The sequence below is a fragment of the Castor canadensis genome, chromosome X, assembly GCF_047511655.1.
Source record: "Castor canadensis chromosome X, mCasCan1.hap1v2, whole genome shotgun sequence".
In the NCBI taxonomy this organism is placed as follows: domain Eukaryota; kingdom Metazoa; phylum Chordata; class Mammalia; order Rodentia; family Castoridae; genus Castor; species Castor canadensis.
Window position 1 is genome coordinate 114,314,721 of NC_133405.1, and position 24,925 is coordinate 114,339,645.

General features: G+C 36.7%; 1 protein-coding gene across 15 annotated transcripts in view; it reads left to right on the forward strand.

Annotated features, from left to right (window-relative positions):
* Positions 1 to 24,925, forward strand: part of Dmd (dystrophin) — a 2,168,746-nt gene that overhangs the window by 1,910,026 nt on the left and 233,795 nt on the right. For all 15 annotated transcript variants that reach the window (XM_074062730.1, XM_074062731.1, XM_074062740.1 and 12 more), the window contains one exon: positions 14,585 to 14,663. In XM_074062730.1, the coding sequence (XP_073918831.1) occupies positions 14,585 to 14,663 (79 nt within the window). The remainder of the gene's footprint in view (positions 1 to 14,584; positions 14,664 to 24,925) is intronic.

A 24,925-nucleotide genomic window follows, 5' to 3' on the forward strand; every position in this document is an offset into this window, starting at 1 on the left:
TAAGGACCTTAATATCAGACCCAAAACCTTGCAGTCAGTACAGGAAAGAGCAGGGAATACTCTGGAAGCAATACGTATAGGCAAGTACTTCCTCAGTAGAACTCCAGCAGCCCAGCAACTAAGAGAAAGGATGGACAAATGGGACTTCATGAAATTAAAATCTTCTTCACAACAAAAGACATGGTCTCTAAATGGAAAAGACTACCCACAGAGTGGGAAAAAAATATTTGCTAGCTGTATATCAGACAAAGGACTCATAACCAGAATATACAGGAAGCTCAAAAAACTAAACTTCCCAAAACTCAATGAACCAATAAAGAAGTGGGCAACTAAACTATATACAACTTTTTCAAAAGAAGAAGTCCAAATGGCCAAAAAACACATGAAAAAATGCTCACCATCCCTGGCCATAAAGGAAATGCAAATCCAAACCACACAAGATTCTACCTCACTCCTGTTAGAATAGCTATCATTAAGAACACCAACAACAAAAAATGTTGGCAAGGATGAGGGCAAAAAGGAACACTCATACACTGCTTGTCAGAATGTAAGTTAGTACAACCACTTTGGAAAACAATATGGAGGCTTCTTAAAAAACTAAACATAGATCTGCCATATGATCCAGCAATACACACTCATGTGTATTGTAGCACTATTTACAATAGCCAAGCTATGGATACAGCCAAGATGCCCCACTACTGACAAATGGATTAAGAAAATGTGGTATTTATACACAATGGAATTTTATTCAGCCGCAAAGAAGAATGAATTTGTCATTTGCAAGTAAGTAGATTGAACTGGAGAACATTATCTTAAGCAAAGTTAGTCAGGCTCAGAAGGCCAAAAATCGCATGTTCTCCCTCATATGTGGGTTATAGACCTAAAGCAAATGCAGTAATATTATTGGACATGGGTCACACACTAAGGGAAGAAAGTTCACAGGAGGAATAGGAAAGGGAAGGAAACCTGAAACTTGAATGTGGTTGATGTGCTCACTATAGAGGAGTGAATACAGAAATCTTAAACTGGCAGAAGCCACTATGGGAAGTGGACCAGGAAATAGTGAAGATATCTAGTAGAGATGAACCAATGTGGGTTGTAATACACATGTGCATGGAAGCAACACTAGGAATCTCTCTGTGTAGCTATCTTTATCTCAAACTAGCAAAAAATGTAATGTCTTTCTGATTATCTCTTATGTTTTCTCTCCAACAAAATTGGAGAACAAGAGAGTGGAACAAGTTCTGCCCAGAAGCAGCGGGGGAGGGGTAGGTGGCCTAGTCAATATATACACATGTGAGTAAATGTAAAAAACAATAAAATAAAAAATAATTTTAAAAAATATTTTTAGCATATATTAGTTGTACAGGGGGCTTTCATTGTGACATTTACATATGTGCTTATAATAGTATCTTAATTAGCTCACCCCCCTCTGTCATTCTCCCCCATCTCTCCTCACTTCTTAAAACAATTTCAACAGCTTTCATTGTCCAATTTTTATACACGTATACAATACATCAACAATATTTTCCCTCCTTTGTCACAGGGTGGGTAGCAAGATAGCAAGAGGAACATGATGGAAGGGAGACTCACTTTTTTTTTTTTAAAGTACTGGGGCTTGAACTCAGAGCCTATACCTTGAGCCACTCCACCATCCCTTTTTTGTGAAAGATTTTCTCTCGAGATAGGTTCTCATGGAACTATTTGCCCAGGACTGGCTTCAAATCACAATCCTCCTGATCTCTGCCTCCTGAGTAGCTAGGATTACGGCATGAGCCACCAGCGCCCTGTCAGGGCTACTCACTTTTTAAATATCTTTTTCATTCTTCTTGGATTTTTATTATCATGTCAATGCACTTTAAAAATTAACTTCTGTAGTAATTATTTTTTATTTTAAGGTATTTGAATGCCTTCCCATAAACAACTAAATGATGTTTCTAAAACTTGACAGTTAAAGACTACTCTGGTTTGACTCCTAGCTACATTTCTGGCCTCATCTTGTTCAGCTCTTCTGTTTGTACTCCACATTCAGGCCTTTATTAATGCCCCAAAAATAATGCATTCTGCTCTTTCCACCCAGAATGTCCCTTCTACCTTTGCCCATCAAAAACTACCCAATATTGCTGGACACCAGTGGCACATGCCTATAATCCTAGCTACTTGGGAGACTGAGATGGGAGGGACTACAGGTTGAGGCCAGACAGGTAAATAGTTCATGAGACCCCCATCTCAAAATAAATAAATAAATAAATAAAGTAAAACGAACTGGAGGTATGGCTTAAGTGGTAGAGCACCTGCTTTGCACTCAAACCCCAATCCCATGAAAAAAAGAAAGAAAGAAAAGCTACCAAATTTTGAAGGCCAGCTTTAAAGCAACTTCCCTCATAAATTTGATCCAGATACTTATAGCCATTCATGCTTCTTTTAGTACTTTTTAGAGACAAAAAGGAGTACCCACTGGGAACCAGTTGGAACCTCCAAATATGCACTTGATCACATCCTGTTTCCTCATTAGTAAAATGGTCATTATAGTAGTACTTTCGTCATAGGGGTGTTCATTCTTTGGAATGTTGAGTTGGATGCCTACTATGAGACAGACACTGACCTAGGCATTCAGCCATGAGTGAAATAATACCAAGTCCTGCCCTTATTCAGTTACATTCTCATACAAAGTGCTTAAATGAAATATCACTATAAAGATATCAAAGCAGCATTTGGAACACAGTAAATGTTCTATACATATTCACTATTATTACTGTTTTGCTGTTGTTGTTATTCAGTATTTCTATTAACAGATAAACTAAGGCTAATAGACTATTAGATAAGATGGTGAAGGTACAATGGCTAATAAGGGATTTCAATTCATATATTTAACTCATAAAGTTGATGGCTTTTCTACTATACCCATGGTTGCAAAACCAGACCATACATGAGAACCATACATGAAATTTTAAAAAAAGTACAGATTCTCCAGCTCCAACCCCCAAAGAACTAAGTCAAAAATTGTAGAGATGAGCTAAGAATCTGTATCATTTAAAACCTTCCTGGATAGTTGTGATGTACTGCCAAAGTGCAGAATGACTGCATTGCATTAAAATCTTTCCCATGCTACATTATTATGCTTATTTGTAAATAATCCATAAATTCACTAAGGATAGGCTCCTTGTTTTCTTATTTTTTTCTCCTTCCTCTCTAGCAAAGTGCCTTGTAAGTACTCAATAAGTATTTGTGTAATTAATTGCTTAATTATTTAATTAAAGTTGCTCTTAAAATGCAAATACAGCTGTAGTACTAGAAGCCTGTTATGAGCTGTCATTGATCTTTCCAGGGATATTTATTAATCAGCTAAGAACTAGTAGTTAAGGACAGGCTAAACATCAAAATGAAAGTGAGAAGATTTCAAAACAAATGTTAGCCACATAATCACATAGCCTAGGGCCCTTACCTTCCTTTCCCTTTCTTTCCCTTATACTTCATTGACAACTTCAGGTAAAACATAGCAACTGTAGTGCAAAAATCAAGAGATGGCTGCCCCTTTGTTTTGTTTCTTTTAACTTAGCATATGTCTCTCTTTTGGAAAATGAAGAAAATCTCTTGAAAGAAAGAAAAAAAATCTTTATTCTTGTCACTCCATGAGCATGAAGTTCACTGCTATACGTTAAGATTATAAAGCAAAATCCCAAAATGCAGTGGCTGATTATTCACAGTAGATATATTAAGTCAAGAAGCTTATTTTTCCTCTCTTTGCTAAGGCACAAAGCCTGGGGCTATATGCATTTTTATTACACTTTACTGTCTTGGTTTCACTTGAGGATTAAAAAGAGAGTCAAGGTACAGTGCATGTATCTTGATGGATTTTAGGATTTCTTGCTTTAGTGAAAGGCAGAATCTCATAAAGCACCTCAGATTATTGCTCTGGGAAGTGTACCTACTTCGTGATGACCTAGAAATTCAATCTTTTGTTTCTCCTATAAAGGATCACATTGTATTGTGGAATTTTTTTCCCTGTAGTTTTCTGTACTATGTAAAGCCACATTTTTTTAGTTTAGATCTGAAGTGAAATATCTAAAATAGTTCAGGAAATTCTAATGATAATTCAGAGAGCTTGCAAACAGCCTTGGGGATGGAGAAAGGTGGCAAAAGAGGGAGGGGAAGATGGGAGGAGGGCTACTTAAGTCAGAAGATAAAGGCAGCCAGAGAGAGCCTGTGTAAGACTACATGTGAGTCCAGGTCCAAGTTCTCATTCCAATTCTGACACATCTATGCAAGGAAACAATAGAATTGCATTGCTCCTTCTTCTGCCCTTAATTACAAAAGAGTAGTTGATTTAATGTTTAACTTAAAATGTGTGCAGTATCCTCTGATTTACAAAAATAGAGAAGAACCGAATATTGTAGGATTGGGAAGTATAGTAGATGAAATCTTCCGGTTTACTGATTTGTAAAGAATAGCCTGATACTGGTTTGGCAGCTCTGTCAGTGAGAGAAAAGAAAGGCTCTTTTCAGTAGCCAAAGAGGAGAGCTGGGAACTGGAAATGGGCTCCTGGCAGACAAGGTTCTTTGATAGGTGGACAAATTAACTGTGAAGGGAGTCAAGGTCAAGAAGCTTTGGAAATGCTGTGAGCATGGGGTAGGATTTAAGGAAGTTGATTTCCCTGGTTAAAGATTATTGCATGCAGATTCCAACAAATTTTCCCTTCTAGCCTTCATTAAAAAGGTGATTAGTAGAGAAAACTGAAAATCTACAAGTGTATTATTACCCAAAACATAAGGGCTTTGTCATTGAGACAAAAATGTTTCATTTCTGTTTTATCTTTTCTTTTTTCATTTATCTTCAGGATTTCAGCCTGCTTCAATCAATTTTTAGTATGAATTTGCAAACTAACCTATATTCTGTCTTTTTTTTTTCCTGAGTGATACCAGTTCCCTTTTATCCCATTGCTAATTTTTTCAAATTGCCACTTCTGGTCCTTGGGAACACTCCTGATTTCTAATACCAGGAGGCATAATTATGTAATTACCATGTGAGCATTATGCTACTTATGGCCCAAAATGCCCCTAGAAAGGAATGCTCCAGTGGCCTCAGAAAATTTCTGTGAGGATGATATCTTCCAAATGTGAAATAAATAAAGCTGAGGAAGAAACAGCTAAAGCTGAAATGTAAATGATTTAATGTAATGATGTTGCAAGGTGAGAGCCACTTGACTTTTAGTTCCTGTTGCAAATCATGAGATACATTGGGAAAGGTTTTTAAAGGGAACCTGTTTTTTAAGATAAAATCTGCATCAAGTTACATCATGTGAGCAGAGTAGTTCAACTTTTATCTCTAAAACAAACAAAAAAAAGGTGGAAGAAGCATTTCCTATGATCTCTTCCATCCCCATCACAATTTTCTTAACTATCTGTTGATGTAACTAAAACTAAAGATTTTGACAAATGAAGCAAGATAGGAGGTTGATTGCTACTTTTCTAAATTAAAATTGATGATACCCTTAAGGTACTTGGGTCTATAAAGTCAACTTATTGTTGATATAATCTGACTCCATTATCACAGAATGAGGCAGTTGCATGAGCATGAAAAGCAACAAACAAATTTCCAAAGTGCATTGTAGAAATTGGTGAGGTGAAAACTTAAAGCCTAAACAGTGAACAAAAGGACTTCTTTTGCAGTTGATAGGAGAGTTCTTCAGTATTAGAGGGATAGGGCTGGGCATGGTGGCAAGCCTCAATAATCCCAGCTACACAGGAGGCAGAAGTAGGAGGATCTCTGGATGAGGCGGACCCTGGGTAAAATATGAAAGACTCTATCTAAATAATAATGAAAACAAAAAAAGGGCTGGAGGCATGGCTCAAGTGGTTAGAGCACCTAACTAGCAAGTGAGGGCCCTGAATTCAAATCCCAGTACTGCCAAAAGAAGACAGAGAAAGAGAAGGAGAAGAATTAAACCATTAATGCTCCCCCAAAGTGGCTAGCTTTAGGTTAGGGATGCTGTTCCCATCATGCCTCACCCATCTCATAAGGATGTGTAGCCACTTCACTTAAGACACTAGACTTCACATCAGCAGAGCGTATATGTTCTTCTGATGTGCTGTATAGAAGTCAGGGCTGTGGGTGTAGCTGATGGTAAAATGTGAGAGAACATAAATTCAATCTACAGCAGCACAAAAAAAAAAGAAGAAGAAGAAAAACAAAAGGAATCAAAGATTAAGAAAGGTGTCAACACAGAAATATAAAACGGGTTGGGGGGATCTGTAAGGGAAGAACATTAAACAGGTGGAGCTGAGTGCCAGTAGATTATGCCTGCAATTCTAGCTACTTGGGAAGCTGAGATAGGGAGGATCAAGGTTTGAGGCCAGCCTAGGCCAATAGTTCAAGAGATCCCATCTCCAAAATAACCAGTGTGGCTCAAGTTGTAGAGCACTTGTTTTGCAAGTATGAAGCCCTGAGTTCAAACCCCAGCTCCACCAAAACATTAATTGATTAACTAATTAATTAATTAATATGTCGGTGGGTTACAAGAACCTGTAGTCTCAGCTACCCAAGTCCCAGCTAAGGCAGGAGGATCACTTGAACCCAGGAGTTTGAGACCAGCCTGGAAACATAACTAAAATCTAATAAAAAAAAAAAAAGAAAGAAAGAAAAAGGTAGATTAATGATGGTCTCATATGGCACACATTAGTATCCATGCCAAAAATGAACTAATAATTATGCTTCTACTCAGAGTGACTCCCTGAGATCTATCCCAAAGTCAAATGCCAGGAGCTCAGTGTCCTGATGTCAAGAAAATGATAAATAAATTCAAAAGCATGAAAATCAAGCTGACCCACAGAGCTGTACCTATCACAAACCCTCATTCCAAACCTTATGGCAGACCATTTTTTTCTCAGCTACAACTCAGTGAAAATCAGAATAAGAAGAATAACAGATCTAAACTGAAAGGATTCCAATTAGTTAAAAGGCTTTTAAGTGAAGTTATAGTAAAGCTCAGTCGAGTTCCCAGAATAATGATTTGAATGTATTTATGAGTGTTAACATATAAGGATTTAGAAGTAAGAATGAATTATAAAGCCCCCCAAACACAAGGCACATACACACAGAAAACTGTACAGACTGCAAAATTGCAGGTCAAAAACTCACAAGTAAACTATAGTCATTTGTGTGTGGTTTATTTACTAGTCTCACAACACAAGAAGTGTTTTGTTTATCTAGGGTACTGGGGGTTGAACTCATAGCCACTCACTTTCTAGGCAAGCACTCTACCAATTGAGCCATTCCACCAGCCTTTTTGTGTTGGTTATCTTTTAGATAGTGTCTTACTTTATGCCTGTCCTGGCCTCCTTCCTATTTGCAATTCCCCCTGTAGCTGGGATGTGATGACAAGTGTGTACCACCATGCCTGGCCATTGGTTGAGATGGGGCCTCTTGAACTTTTTGCTCAGGTTGGCCTTGAACTGCAATCCTCCCAACCTCTACCCCTCCACCCTCCTCCCCCAGTAACTAGGATTACAAGCTTGAGCCACCACACCTGGCTTGTTTTTCTTCTTGTTGGTTTGGTTTGGCTTGTTTTTTTTTTTTGATGGACTCATTAGTATAGATATTTATCAAGGGTCTAGACAAACTGAGAGCCAGAATTGGAATGTACATGTCTTGTTTTGTCTTTTCCCTAGACTGGAGTAAACACAATTTCTGTATCTGGTAGCAGTAAGAACACTTGGGAGTTAGTAGAGTGGTTCAAGTGGTAAAGTGCCTGCCTAGCAAGTGTGAAGCCCTGAGTTCAAACACCAGTACCACAAAAAAAGAACACTTGGACACTAGGAAGAAACCACAGTGTCTAGCAATATATTCCTCATCAGGAGGTGATTCTAGCCTCTCCTAAACCTTCAGTGAAGACAAAAACTTAAATTACCTAAATGGTCAAAATTAAAAATGAAAGCCCTGGAGAATTTAAAATAAAGTTACATTTACATTAGAATAAAATTATTTGAAATCATTTTTAAAAGCCACGATAGTTGTTCTCTCTCCTTTTTCTTTTTTTTATCTCTTGAGTTATTTAAAGCAATTTTGAAGAAGAAAAAAATGAAATAATGATATCATTCAAAACTCACAAAGAAGTAGACTGGGTTTTGGGAAACAGTCACAGCTGGGATTAAGAATGTGTTAGTAATAATTTACTTGGATGATTTGGTGCTCATTCATTATCCCCAAACTTACACGTTCAAGTCTGCCACATTCATAGTTAGCACAGTGCCTAACAGATTATAGGAACTCAAAACCTCTTTCATTTACTTACTGAATTTTATTGAACATCTCCCATGCACTAGACGCTGTGCTCAATTGTGAACAAGACAGACAAGGTCTCTTGCATTCCACTAAGTATCATTCCAATGGATGTACAGATGTTTCCTAGGGTTTATGGATGTAGCTCAGTGGTAGAGCACTTGCCTAGCATGTGTAAGGCCTTACATTTAATCTCTAGCACTGCAAAAATAAAAAAACAAAACAAAAATGAAAACCAGACATTTCTTACTGGAACAAAAGAAGGGAGGTCTCTTCAACCAGTACACTGTCTATAGAACCTGTCTGGAATTAGAAGGCAAAGGAGAATAATATTATAGCCCTCGTAGTTCTCAAATAAAAGCAAATATGAGAGACATTTGGCCTTCTGGGTTGTTTTGTAGATTAGTGCCCTGATTTTTTAATCTAATATTTTAGGCAAAATGAATCTAAATTTTTTTCTTTCCTTTTTTTACTTTGATCATCAAAATTGGAAGGAAGGAGGGAGAGGAAGAGAAGGAAAAGGAGGGAAAAAGAAGGGAAGGGTTTTCTAAAAACTTGTATCAGGAATCTTGAAAAAGAAATTATTTATTTAAAGCCAGGTGCCAGTAGCTCATGCCTATAATCCTAGCTACCCAGGAAGCAGAAATCAGGAGGACTGCGGTTCAAAGCCAGCTTGGACAAATAGTTTGTGAGAACTTATCTCAAAAATTCCCAACACAAAACAGGGCTGATGAGTGGCCCAAATGGTCCAGAGCCTGCCTTGCAAACCTGAGTTCAAACCCCAGTACCACCACCACCACCAAAAAGAAAAAAAAAAAGAAAAGAATTTATTTACAATGTAATTGTTATGGTAAAAATCCATGAATCAACTATACATTAATTCACTCAACTAGACAGGAGGTATGGCTCAAACAGTAAAGCACCTGCTTTGCAAACGTGAAGCCCCGAGTTCAAAACTCCAGTCCTACAAGAAAATACCTAGAACAAAAAGGGCTGGTGATGTGGCTTAAGTGGTAAAGCACCTACCTAATAATTCACTCAATTAATACGAATTTAGCAGCTGCTCCTTGCCAAGTACCATGCTAGACATTACAGATATCATAGGAGAAAAGAAAGATATGACCCTGTCCTCATAAAGCATATAAAAAAAGACCTTTTTTCTCTTGACATGCATTTACTAAAGAATCCTGCAAACTGGATTATGATTACTCATGGACCAGATGGCAGTTTTCTGCCCATCTGGGATAGTTCTAAAGAATAGACCCTTGTATCAATAGATAAGGTTTCTTCCAGTTCTAAGCTTTCCTGATCTATGATCTAATAGTAGAAACAGGATGTATGCTTCCAAAAAGATGTTATGCTTGTGTTACTTTCTATAAAAAAGAAAGAAGGGTATGGCCTATTAATTCAGAGGAAGTTGGGTTCCTCCTATCTCTTTAAATAATTCCATTTAAACTTCTTTAGCTCTTTCTTATTGATTCACCTGCCAAAGTTGATGCTTGCTGGCTTTAGTCTCACTTCCTTTTCCTTCTGGTAATGAGACAAATTGTTCATGTCTAACTAGCTATACATAACATTCTCGGGTAAAAGTTTCACTGTTAGTAAAATTCATTATGTTCCAAATGATGTCATGCACACACATCCTTCCTTTTCTAATTGCCACATTTCTAGGCTTCCATATTTGAAATACAGGGCTTTATTTACTTTCACAAAAAATTAAGCTCCCAGGGCTGGTGGAGTGACTCAAGTGGTAGAGAGCCTGCCTAGCAAGCATGAAGCCCTAAGTTCAAACCCCAGTACAGCCAAAAAAAAAAAAATTAAGCTCCTGGGCTGGGTGTAGCCCACCAACAGAGTAATTGCATAGCATGCACATGGTCCTGGGTTCCAATCCTAGAACTAAAAAAAACAAAAATTACACTCCAATGGCAAATTAAATGGCCTTCCTTCAAAATATCTTCTAATATGCATCTTCTTTTAAATTTGGGGTAATACTATCTTAATTACAATGCTGCATATCGCCCCAACTCTAGTCAATTGCAATAGCCTCTAGTCACAACCCCAGGATTTCTTTTGAATCTGTTTTAGGCCATACAGACAGACTAACCTTCCTAAAGTCCATCTGGACCCTAAAATAGTGAGTCACCTCACAGAAACCTTCATTGGTTCCCTTGGCCCACATGGTAAAGTCAGGAATCTAGGAATGCCTAGTTCCACATAATCTGTTTCCAAGGGTGCCTAGCTAATTATACCCCTTTGTCCTCAACACCATAATCCTACTGCCCCAAACCTCTGGGCTTATCCTCATTCCTCACCTCCTACCCTGTATGCTTCCAAAAGGCAAAGACTACAGCATTTGTTACTTGCATATTCCTTTTAGTATTAACAAATACTTATAAAATAATGAGCACATAATTAACAGAGTGAAGAATTAATTGTATCAGAATACAAAGTACTGGTATATAATTTCTGACTTTTGCTTTCCAGTTTGTGTATTCTATGCTATATTGGTTAAAATGCAGCCAATCACAAAGGTCTCATGCATAAAGACTATTGTTTCAAATGCTTATCAAACTTTATTTCCTTGCACAATTTTTCACAAGATAAAGACTTTTGCTTCTAAGTAGCTACAGCTTGTGAGATCCTTAGTTGCTTTCAAATATTGTCTTCCTAAAATTATTTCTTTATTAAGTCAATTGCGTACTCAATCTATTCAAAATTTTTCACCAATGATAATTTGCAAAATAAAACATTTTATCCTTAATTCTTCATTTATTTTAAGGCTATTTCCTGAATATTTCATTCCATTACATGATGCATTTTTAATTTTAATCTGCCTCATGCATTTTTGTAAATTTGTATCATAGGGATGGAAATTCACTTTAATCTCATTTTGAATTCTTGATAACATTGGGTGTACAATGGAAACTACCATGGGAGTTCTCGTACAAGAAGGAAGCATCCTTTAGAAATTGAGGAACTCAGGTGCTATATCCATGTAGTCTCTGTGAAGCTACTAACATTTTTGCCAAAGGACATGGCCTATGGCATACTCATACTCCTTCACCATCTGTGTGATTCCCTGGAGATTTCTTTAACAGTATGCAAAAAGATTTCTGATTATTGTCCAAACTCACATGGCTTCCTTTCCTCCCTATCCCCAGACTTTCACATTCATTTCTTGGCTAATTTGTTCATCAAATGACCCATTCTACTTTTAGAAAGAATTATATATTCCAGACATTCATTTGCATGTGTTCTTCCATAACCCTGTCTGTAATCATTTGGTATCATATTCTTCACAACCAAGAATTGGCCTTGTATTGGGTCATAAAGTACATTGACAATGAAAGTTTCATAGATACATATAGCTGATTTGGTCTGCATTCAACAAATTAAATGATTAAAAAATGAAGAAATTTAAATGATAACTATGTATTAAATAGTTATAAAATAACTTTTGTTCAATTTTAATCTCCCAGATAATAATTAAAACCAATAACCAAACTGAATGGTTTGAATCCTGGCAAATTTACTAACTACTTAAGCTTAAACAAGTTTAGGTGGGGGGTTGTTTTTTTTTGTTTTGAGACAGAATCTTGCTATGTAGCTCAGGCTGACCTTTAGCTTTCTATGTAGTCCTGGCTTGTCTCAAGCTTGGGATCCTCCTGCCTTAGCCTCCCAAGTGCTGACATTATAGGCCACCATGCCTGGCCTAAGCAAGTTTTTTTTAAACCTTTCATGCCTTAGTTTGAACATCATGTAAAGGGATAATATTAAACCATATCACAGAGTTTGTGTGAAAATTAAATTTTAATTCTTATTTTCATGCACATAGTATTTAATAAATTTTTGCCATTTTTGTATTATACATGGTATCTTACACATCATAACTTATTCCTCTCCATTTATTAACCATAATAGCAATAATAACAGTGGCTGTCAACATTTATTGAGCAATATATCATCTTATTTAATCCCCTCAAAAGCTATGAGGTAGGTTGTATCATTGTCTAAATTTTACTAATGAGGAAAGTTAAAATTAAAATAATTTACACAGAGACATTTCACTAGTTGAGGTTCTCCAGAGAAACAGAGTCCTAAAGGAGAGATAGATAGATAATAGATAATTTATTAGAAGGTATTAGCTTATAAAATTATGGAGGCTAAGAAGTAGATAGGTCTGCTGTAAACAAGCTCAAGATACAGAAAAGCTCATGATAAATCCTAATCCAAGTGCAAAAACCAAAGAGATAGGGGGACTGATGGTATAAATTCCAGTCCAGTGCGATGAGAAGACCAGTGTCCCAGCCCATGTAGGCAGGCAGGGCAAAAAAGATGACACATTTTTGTTCTTTTCAGGTCTTCAACTGATTGGATGATATCCACTCATATTGAGAAGGGCAAACTACTTTGCTGAATCCACAGATTGCAATCCTAATCCTATTCAAAATAGTACCCTTGGACCGGAGGTGTGGCTCAAGTAGTAGAGTACCTGCTCTACCTACAAGCACAAAGTCATGAGTTCAAACCCCAGACCCACCAAAAAAGAAAACAGCACCCTCACAGGCACATCCAGAATTAATGTTTATTCTGGCCATCCCACAGCACAGTTAAGTTGCCACATAGAATTAAATGGCACAGAAAGACAGTCAGTGTCGGGGTATTTTTGCGGGTTTTCAATCTCTCTCTCTCTGTCTCTCTCGCACGCACGCTACAACACACTATACTTACTCATTTTACATTTGTTTTGTCAATTAGTCATTAAACAAATCTTCACTACCATTTACTCCTATGTGCAGGGTTCAGTGCAACATGTGGGGGAGGGGGAGGTATGTAGAGAGAGAGACATGCAAGAAATTTTCCCTGCCACCAATGAGTTTACAATCTATTTTAGGAGATACTCATGTCCATATAATTAAAATGGATGATATAATAGAAATGTTTCAGGTATAAACCAGGTGCTGTGAGAAAGCTGAAGAAGCCATTAATTCTAACCTAGGAGATGGGAAAGTAAGCATATAAGCACTAACGGCCTTGTGTTGTGAGAGAAGCAGAAATGTAAGAAATCCCTTAAGCATTATATTGGATAGAGTATCACAGGACAGCAGATAGTGTTTGGCTGGAAGTGCAGGGTCTTAAGTCTGAGCAGGCAAGTTTGGAATGTTCCTGTGCTTCTATATGTATAAAAATGAGGTAAATCCTACATTTTTGGAACCCCTTCTTGGTTATCCAAATATTTCGCCCAAGCAAAGATGGGCGACAAGGTTAGTTCAAAAGTAAAAAAAGATGGTTCTAAATGTATATTAGGTGCTTCATTAATTTTGGAATGTCAGAGTTGGCATCAGGCTATACTACCTGAGCTACTTTTCCGATGAGAGTAAGAAATGCTTTAGTTGTTGAGACTTCTGCACACCCCAGGAGCCTAAGTTCTGGTGTCTGTGGGAAAACTCTGAACAACTCCTAGTTCAGTATGGACTGTTGACAACCAAACCAAAATCCAGAATTATAGAACTAGGATGCCTGGGGCTACCACTAATACTGGCTTGGTGAACTGCCAAATGACAAAGTATACCATTTCATCCCTCTGAAATTCTTTCCTTTTTTTCCATCAAGAATGGAATTCACCAAGATTATAGACACTGAGTAAATATATATTATAGAAAAAACTAATAGAAAAAAAGAATGACAATAATTACTCCATGCTGCCTGAGGCATATTTCTTAGTAATTTCCAAATCCACTGAAAACTGGAATCTGAAAATTTCTTTCATCATGATACCCTCCCCATATTACTCCAAATTTAAGCCTCGTCCCTACTTCTTGAATACTTAATTATTAATTGACTATTGGTTTCTTATTATCAATAATTAATTGTAACTCAATGATCCATTAATAATTGGTCAATATTAATTCCAAAAAATTAGCCAAAAATAACAAACTAGGACTAAAATATAAACTACATGTCATTTCTGAGATACTTTAGCCACTTCACTTTTGTGGAAGAATTAGAGTTTGCACTGTTTGATGGTACTAAGTGGAACAGTGGTTCATTTATGTCTGTCATTGGAGAGCAAAAAGCATCATTTTAATGCTAACATGAAAGAGCAAATCCATTGTATTTGTCCTTGGTTTGATAAAAATAAGTCTTGGAGACCATCTAGAGTTAGGAGATATTAAAGAGCTATGAATTCTTGCTTTTGTATTCTCAGCCTTGTAGACCCAAAATATCTTACCAAAAGGAAACATTGTTTTAGTTGCTCCTCATTTTATATGATAAGAAAACATCATTTCTCTCCTTTTCCTCTCAGGTGGCCGTGGAGGACCGCATCAGACAGCTGCATGAAGCCCACAGGGACTTTGGCCCAGCCTCCCAGCACTTCCTTTCCAGTAAGTCATTTTCAGCTTTCATGGCTTAACCCCTTCATTGCATCTTGGTAGCTAAGAGTTAAAAGTTGAATTCCAGTCATCTCTGCCAGATGCAGTGCAGGTGTAAATCATCCCAAAATATAACTTGGTGGATGAATTCAGAAGTTAAGGAACAGGAGGGTCAATTAGATTATTTTGTCCCATCTTCAGCTAATGCATAATTGTTTCTTGCAATATATTCCCATGTGCTAACTTCATTATTATTTTCAAGTCTTTATCTCTGCTCCTATCAGTTCACTTCATAAAGTTGATCATTATATATAAATATGAAATGATCATTTAATATATATTACCATGGACTATAATTCTTGACATTTTGGGGTTCAAACTCAGGACTTCAAGCTTGTTAGGCAGGTGCTTTACCAATTGAGCCACACCTCCAACTATAATTATATAATTCATTAAATGCTCCCTGCCTCCAAGTTGGAACCTCAGCCTATGGTGTTTCCTTTCCCTAACTAATTCTTGTCACTCTTTTATCCTTGGCCTTTACTCACTCTTTATATTTTTCAAGTTTTAATATTTTATTCATTGTATTTTTATAATTACCATATTATTTGGATATTATTAGTAAACATTACAAATATTTTATAATTAACACTAAGATAGCTTTAGTTTACTGGAAACATAAGTATTGAAACATTCTATTAATATAAAAATGTATAGTGACTTGGCAAGTACTGGTTTCCTCTAATTAATGTTGTTAATTTATACCACTCTTTCTGAGGTTATAAAACATATATGTTGAGTTTGGGAATATTTAAAAGCCATAATTCCACTATATGTAGTTAATATCTGTCCTCATTTTGATATGTTACCTTCTGTTCATATATGACTATGTTGGAGGGTTTAACTATCATTTCTCGGAATTAGTTTGTGCTTGGCAATATTACAAATAACAGCTAATTTAACCCTGTAGCAACTCCATGAGATACATAACCTTATTATACCCATTTTAATGATGAGGCAATTGAGGCACACAGCCAGCAATTGAGAGAGCCAGGATTCAAATTCAAGAAGATGGCTCAGGGTCTATGTTTTGAACCACTACACTGTACTTTTGTTTAATTTATATACTTTATAGAGAAGAAGTAATTCTTTATGGTCTCCCTTCAGTCTTCTGCTGCATTATTTTATTACTGCTTTCTGGTCTTTTCCATTCTCTGTGGGTTTATAAAATGATCATGTTCATAAATATTGTAAAGTATTTGACTAGATGCTTCCATGTGTATCTCCAGTTGGCCATTGTCTTTTAGAACAAAAATTCCTAGAAGATATTGGTCCTGTCTTTTTATTATACATCGATAATGGATTAGGTAAGAACTTGTCATTTTTTTCTTGACTACTCTAACCTTATTATCTACATGTGGTCTACTTATTTGGACAATATCATTCATGCTTAGGAGTTGCCAAGAAAAAAGGGATAAGTTAAAAGAGTGCATTTCAATGGCTAGGATAGTGGTTTTTAGGAATAACACTAGAAAAATTAAAAAGGCTGCAAATTTTGTCTTCTGTATTTTTCCAAATCTCTGATCTGCTTAACTTACCTTGGTGACATCCATTCTATTTGATTTAATTGAGATCAAATGTGATAACATATTCCTGAGTGACTCAAAAACAATAAAAAAAATTACTATTATGAATATTAATTACTCCTAAGGAGCCTTGTATATTCATTCATACTTTTCTCCTGTCTCCCTCTCCTTTGAATTGCCGTGTCTTCCCTATTAAAACCTATTCCCAGAAAATGATATGTTACACTCATTTAACCCAAGTGACAGGTAAAGTTTAATGTATACTTCTCCTGGGTTATTTGCATTTTAATAGAGTAAAAATCCATAAGTCTGAGGAATGGTTCTCTGGTGGTAGAATGTCAGGCATAAGCTCTGAGCATTGAGGGGCCATGTGGAACATCCTCACACCTTTCCAACCGTATCATATCAGAGTCTACTTCCACAAAGATCAGGTCTATAGACATGGATGCTCATAAAAAGATTGACCTTTACCTGCCTGAATGGAGCCAGTCCTAGAAGTCTCCAATTTCTTGAATACCCAAATGGAACATTAATAATTGTCTAGAAGCATTGCTTGTGCATATAAACACATACCAAATGGTTTTAAGGGCTATTGAAGAAATGGAACAGTAAGAATAAATATGGATGTGTCTTCATGCTATCCTATTTTAAGTTACAAAGGTAATATATACTCATAAAGGGATATTTAGAGAGCATAAAAAAAGAAAGGAAAATTTTCTAAAATTCCACTACCCAGAGATACTCTCAGATATTTGGTATATATATTTTTTGTCTTTGTGTGCATATGTGTGTGTATTCATATTGTCTTTTTTTCTTTTAAACCAAGCAATAATATAGTATAAAACAAGTTACAGTTTTATAAAATGCTTTTTAACTTTACAGCTGTATTAAAAATACTATTTTTCTTTTGATATTCTTCTTCCAAGTATTTTTTATTCATATGTGTATACAATGTTTGGGTCATTTCTCCCCCCTTCCCCCACCCCCTCCCTTACCGCCCCTGCTCCCTCCCTCTCCCCCAAACCCCCTTGGTACCTGGCAGAAACTATTTTGCCCTTATCTCTAACTTTGTTGAAGAGAGAGTATAAGCAATAATAGGAAGGAACAAGGGTTTTTGCTGGTTGAGATAAGGATAGCTATATAGGGAGTTGACTCACATTGATTTCCCGTGCATGTGTATTACCTTCAAGGTTAATTCTTCTTGATCTAACCTTTTCTCTAGTTCCTGGTCCCCTTCTTCTATTGGCCTCAGTAGCTTTAAGGTATCTGCTTTAGTTTCTCTGTGTTGAGGGCAACAAATGCTATCTAGTTTTTTAGGTGTCTTACCTATCCTCACACCTCGCTTGTGTGCTCTCGCTTTATCATGTGATCAAAGTCCAATCCCCTTGTTGTGTTTGCCCTTGATCTAATGTCCTCAATGAGGGAGAACACACGATTTTTGGTCTTTTGGGCCAGGCTAACCTCACTCAGAATGATGTTCTCCAATTCCATCCATTTACCAGCAAATGGTAACATTTCGTTCTTCTTCATGGCTGCATAAAATTCCATTGTATATAAATACCACATTTTCTTAATCCATTTATCAGTAGTGGAGCATCTTGGCTGTTTCCACATCTTGGCTATTGTGAATAGTGCCACAATGAACATGGGTGTGCAGGTGCCTCAGGAGTAACCTGTTGTCACATGCTTTTGGGTATATACCCAAGAGTGGTATTGCTGGATCAAATGGTAGATCAATGTTTAGCTTTTTAAGTAGCCTCCAAATTTTTGTCCAGAGTGGTTGTACTAGTTTACATTCCCACCAGCAGTGTAAGAGGGTTCTTTTTTCCCCGCATCCTCGCCAACACCTGTTGTTGGTGGTGTTGCTAATGAAGGCTATTCTAACAGGGGTGAGGTAGAATCTTAGTGTGGTTTTAATTTGCATTTCCTTTATTGCTAGAGATGGTGAGCATTTTTTCATGTTTTTTTTTTTGGCCATTTGAATTTCTTCTTTTGAGAAAGTTCTGTTTAGTTCACTTGCCCGTTTCTTTATTGGTTCATTAGTTTTGGGAGAATTTAGTTTTTTAAGTTCCCTATGTGTTCTGGTTATCAGTCCTTTGTCTGATGTGTAGCTGGCAAATATTTTCTCCCACTCTGTGGGTGTTCTCTTCAGTTTAGAGACCATTTCTTTTGTTGAGCAGAAGCTTTTTAGTTTTATGAAGTCCCATTTATCTATGCTATCTCGTAGTTGCTGTGCTGCTGGAGTTCCATTGAGAAAGTTCTTACCTATACCTACCAATTCCAGAGTATTTCCTACTCTTTCCTGTACCAACTTTAGAGTTTGTGGTCTGATATTAAGATCCTTGATCCATTTTGAGTTAATATTGGTACAGGGTGATATACATGAATCTAGTTTCAGTTTTTTGCAGACTGCTAACCAGTTTTCCCAGCAGTTTTTGTTGAACAGGCTGCTTTTTCTCCATCGTATATTTTTAGTGCCTTTGTCAAAGACAAGTTGGTTATAGTTGTGTGGCTTCATATCTGGATCCTCTATTCTGTTCCACTGGTCTTCATGTCTGTTTTTGTGCCTGTACCATGCTGTTTTTATTGTTATTGCTTTGTAATATAGTTTGAAGTCAGGTATTGTGATACCTCATGCATTGTTCTTTTGACTGAGTATTGCCTTGGCTATTCGTGGCCTCTTGTGTTTCCATATAAATTTAACAGTAGATTTTTCAATCTCTTTAACGAATGTCATTGGAATTTTGATGGGAATTGCATTAAACATGTAGATTACTTTTGGGAGTATAGACATTTTTACTATGTTGATTCTACCAATCCATGAGCATAGGAGATCTCTCCACTTTCTATAGTCTTCCTCAATCTCTTTCTTCAGAAGTTTATAGTTTTCCTTATAGAGGTTGTTCACATCTTTTGTTAGGTTTACACCTAGGTATTTGATTTTTTTGAGGCTATTGTAAATGGAATTTTTTTGTTTTCATATATTCTTTCTCAGTTTGTTCATTATTAGTGTGTAGAAATGCTAATGATTTTTCTATGTTGATTTTATATCCTGCTACCTTGCTATAGCTATTGATGGTGTCTAGGAGCTTTTGAATAGAGTTTTTTGGGTCTTTAAGGTATAGGATCATGTCATCTGCAAATAGGGATATTTTAACAGTTTCTTTACCATTTGTATTCCTTTTATTCCTTCTTCTTTCCTAATTGCTCTGGCTAGGAATTCCAGTACTATGTTGAATAGGAGTGGAGATAGTGGGCATCTTTGTCTAGTTCCTGATTTTAGAGGGAATGGTTTCTGTTCTTCTCCATTAAGTATAATGCTGGCTGTAGGTTTGTCATATATAACTTTTATAATGTTAAAGTACTTTCCTTCTATTCCTAATTTTCTTATAGCTTTTATCATGAAATGGTGTTGGATCTTATCAAAGGCTTTTTCTGCATCTATTGAGATGATCAAATGGTTTTTGTCTTTGCTTCTCTAAATGTAGTTTATTATGTTTATTGATTTTCGTATGTTGAACCACCCCTGCATTACTGGGATGAAGCCTACTTGGTCGTGATGACTGATCTTTTTGATGTGTTGTTGAATTCGGTTTCCCATTATTTTATTGAGGATTTTTGCATCTATGTTCTTCTTGTGCTTTTTCAAATTCTCTATTTTTGTTGTCTTGGAATTTCTTGAGTGTCTCCTGTACATTTTGGTTGACCATATCCAGTATCATCTTTGTAAAATTCTCATTGATCACCTGTAGTATTTCTTCTTTTAGATTGTTCTTGTGGGTTTTGTTGGGTTCTTTGGCATAATTTATCTTCATTTTGCTGGAGTCTGGATCTGAGTATCTGTTTTCTTCATTTCCCTTTGGTTTCTGTACTAATTTTTTGCTGTGAGGAAACTGGTTTCCCTGTTTTTTCTGTCTTCCCGTCATTGCCCTTGGTGTTGTTATTGTCCCTGTACTGTGTGCAATTAAGTATTTTCTAGCTTGTAATAATAACAATGGTGATATTTAGAATGGAAGGGTGAAAGGAGATGGAAAGCAAAGAAGTTAAAGAAAAAGGAAAAAGCAAATAAACAAGTAGAAAAAACAAAACAAATAAACAAAAGTTTCAAAGATATAAACAGGGAGAGATAGTGTATTAATCAACAGTAAACTGAACAGGTATTAGAGAGACAGAGAGAGGATTGAAAATAAAAAATAAATTAAAAATAAAAATAAAAATAAAAAATAAATAAATAAAAATTAAAAAAATCTCCAAGTACAAATGCAATAAAGTTTCAGTCTTAATAATTTTGGTGTTAGTTCCTCAGCCTCCAATCCTGGAGATGGTGTCTCAGAAGTAGTTCTGTCATTGTCTTATCAAAGGGAAAAAAACTGAAACAAAACAAAACAACACAACACACAAAAAAAAACACCACAAAGTGTCCCAAATCAAATGCAATACGGTTTCAGTAAGTTTTTCAGTATGCAGGTATAGTTCAGTTGTTGTCTCATCAAAGGTAGGGAGAAAAAAAAAACAGTCTGGAGACAGTTCTATGAATGGCTATCTGAGGCTGTGGCTCACCTGCCTGCTGCTGTCAGCCAGCTGTTGCTGGAGGCTTTATTTATGCAGATCTCAGGAGTGAGCTTAACACTCACCTAGCCCCTCAGGCTTTGTTTATTTAGAGTTCTCCTGGGTGTGACCACCACTGCTACAAGCTTTCCCCTTTCCAAGCACACTGGGGGAGGTGACACTGCACCCACTTTCTAAGGCCTGTGTGTTTATTTACAGCTCACATGGGAAGTGGATCTTTTCCCCTCGCCTGTGAAGTTTTCCTCCCACCGCCACTTTTATAAGCTTTCTTGCTCCTGGTTGCTGGGCATGTGCCGCTGCTGCTGCCTTCTCCAGCCAGCTTGTTGTGAGGGATTTCTCTCCTCCCCCCTTTTGGCACTCAGGGCTCCCCGCCCTCTTTGCTATGTGTCTTTTTTGCTGTTATTGCTTATTATTCAGTTTTTTTTTCCTTTTTTCCCTGGGTAGGGGTCGGTCTGTCCAGGGGGCTATGCTGATCTGGACCAGGATTGTCTGTGGGAGTACCATGTGCCGCTTAGCTCACCTTGTGGTCCACATCTTCCCAAGCCATCTGGGCACTGCCATCTGGTGGCAGCATGGGAGCCCTTCTGGTTTCTCGGTTTAACATGAAGTGGAGATGCTATGTGCAGGCTGGAAGTGTGGAGGAGTCAAAGTTTTGCCTCTTCTCGGTGGTTTTTCCTGTAAGGTGTATTCCCAGTGTCTCTCCAAGATTTTACTGTAGGAGGCACACTTTTTTCTGCTTCCTCCCTCTAGCCGCCATCTTGGAATCTCCCAAGTAATTTTTTAATGGCTAGCCAACATTCCCTTCTGTGGCCATAGCAAATTTGCCAAGACAATTCTGAATTCCTTGATATTAATATTATTTCAAAATGTTCACTATTGCATCCAATATTGCAACTAACATTCCTTTTAAACCTTTAAAGATATTTCAGGTTCTTTCTACAAGGGTTATTGCTTTTTAACAATGTAATTGTTGTGTTAAATATGTTTTCATTTGTAAAACTTTTGTTGTCTATTGTCAAACTGACCTCTAGAAAGTTGTACCTGAAGTTTGGTAGACCATCAAAACCATGTTTAAGTCAAGGCATCTTGGAAGTCACTTATTTGTATTAAATAGTATTCTGCAAAAGCAAAACAGCTTCTTCCTTCAAAAGTAAATAAAAATATATTTTAAAACTCCACTAAAGACATATCAGAAGAGTTTGAATTGATACATGTTTGGTAAATTGCTTCCAGGCTACTAGGAATAATAAAGTGACTTCTAAAATGTAGAAATTACCAAGAGAAAAAAAATATATGAGCCACTATTTAACCATATACTTCCCCACAGAAAGTATCTCCATACATTCTCTCTCTCTCTCTCTCTCTCTCTCTCTCAACATATACACACAAATACTCTCCTTTGGAAACTACATTACCAGCATGTGCTTTTTTATCAGAAGAGAGAAGCACTCTCTCTTCACTGTTTCTTCTTGAGAAGAGGAAAAAAACATTAAAATTTGACCATTATCCATTGATAGAATCCAGCTTGTCTTTATTTCTACTTTTAATATTCTAGAACTCTGAGTTGACTTCTGCAACTTAAACCAAGAAAAAGGAGAAATTCTATTACGTTCGTTTCAAAAATTTTATATATTGCACTATGCATATCATTAGACAAATTATATGTATGTAATTATATATATATATAGTTGGTAGGCACAGTATCAGTTTCTGTATGTCAGTGAAAGTATTATAGTGCTCATTGATTGGCATGAGAGTCTAAGTATTACCCTTCTTTTGTTATTTTCAAAAAGTATAAAACTTTTCTGGCCAGTTTCTTAATTCTCTGGGCTTCTATTCTAAGTTCTACTTTTCTCATCTATTTTTGAATAAAGGTAAAAAATTTCTTCTATAACAGAACCTGTGATTGTCTTAATATTTTTCATGTTCTAGAATTCACTAAAGGAGCTTTTCCTAAGCTCGTTTTCTCAGAACATTCATGGTCTATAAGATTTTAATAACTATCACTTGAAGTAATAGTTATGGGATCCATAAGACTGATAAAACATAGGGTTATTGAGATAAGCAAGTTTCTCTCCTATGGGAGTTTTTGGAGCCTTTATTAGGTATTGAGAGTCTATGGGGAAGATAAAGAGTTGGGAGCTCTTCCTCACACTTAAGTGATTATGGACTTTTTTTTCAGGTATACCAATTAACTTCTCACTAAACATGTCATACCACACAGTGAATCTTTGTCCCAAAGTGATATTTGCCAAATGGCACAATGACAAGACTTTTCTGCTGAAAGTAGTTAAGAACATCATGCAATTAAAACAGCAATGAGCACTTATAAGCCAAAAGGGCCAACTTTCTATCCTTCTTGAAGTTCCCAGCCCCAGTCCCAGTCCCATCCTAGCAGTCCCATGATGCTGCATTCCTAACTAGAGAGAAGCATAGAGTGTGGTTATACTAATACCAATCAAACTCTTAGGCATGTTGCTCATTAGTGAATTCTGAAATCAGCCACCAATTCTTAATGGAAGGTAATGAAACAGATTAGAGAATATCAGAGTCTATTACACAAGTAAAGAGGTGAAGTATCATTTTGATACTTTGGTTATTCAGTGAGGATTGTGGGGTGTGTGTGCTAGATTACAATGTAAAAATGTTTTCCTTCTGTGAGTTACAGTCCAAAAAGTTTGGACCACCCTTATTTTACAGATGACAAATTAGGTGCAGAAAGATCAATTGATATGACCAGAGTCCCAAAGGTGGTTATAACAGATCTAGGAAAGTTACCCAGTTTTGGGACTTCTAAGCAATACACTGTGTTTCCCATTAAGAACACATCTACAGGCCAATAACTGTCTAGTTCATCTGGAATTGCCAAAGATTTTTTTTCCTCTTCTCTTCCTCTTACTCTAGCCCATACAAAGATAATATACAGAGTCTGAAATTTTCTCTCAATACCTCTGGGTCAAAAATAGTATAAAATATGCATAAAAATAGTATGGGATATTGGTTAAGAGTACAAGCTGGCCAAGCAGGTGGTATATTCCTGTAGTGCCAGCTACTCAGAAGGCTGAGGCAGGAGGATGGCTTGAGCCGAGGAATTCAAGACCAGTCTGGGCAACCAGACTGCTCTTAAAAGCAAGACCCTGTCTAGTAAATGAGTCTTTATTATTATTATTATTATTATTTATTTATTTATTCACATGTGCATACATTGTTTGGGTCATTTCTCCTCCTTGCCCCCCGCCTCCACCCCCTCCCCCCAACCCACCTTGCTTCCAGTGTAGAACCTGTTCTACACTTTGCTCTAATTTTGTTGAAGAGAAGATAATAAGCATAATAAGGAAGACAAAGCATTTTTGCTAGTTGAGTTAAGGATAACTATACAGAGAGATTCCTAGAATTGCTTTCATGTACAAATGTGTTACAACACAAGTTGATTCATCTCTAACTGATCTTTACACTGGTTCCTGATCCCCTTCTCATGTTGACCTCTGTCACTTTAAGGATTCTGTATTAATTCCTCTGAGTGGGGACATAGAATGCTTTCATGTTTTGGGTTTTCTACCTATCCCCATACCTCCCGTATGTGCTCTCCCCTTGTCATCTGACCTAAGTCCAACAACATTGCTGTATATGCCCTAGATCTAAAGTCCACATATGAGGGAGAACATATGATTTTTGCTCTTCTGAGCCTGGCTAACTTCGCTCAGGATGATGTTCCCCAGTTCCATACATTTACTTGCAAGTGATAAGATTTCATTCTTCTTCATGACTGAGTAAAACTCCATTGTGTATAAATACCACATTTTCTTGATCCATTCATCAGTAGTGGAGCATCTTGGATGTTTCCATAACTTGGCAATTGTGTGCAGATGCCTTTGGAGTAACCTGTGTTGCAATCCTTTGGGTATATCCCCAGGAGTGGGATTTCTGGATCATATGACAGATCTATGTTTAGATTATTAAGAAGCCTCCAAATTTTTTTCCAGATGGTTACACTAGCTTGCATTCCCACCAGCAGTGTATGAGGGTTCCTTTTTTCCCACATCCTCACCAACACTTTTTGTTGGTGGTGGTTTTTTTTTTCATTTTTCTTTTATTATTCATATGTGCATACAAGGCTTG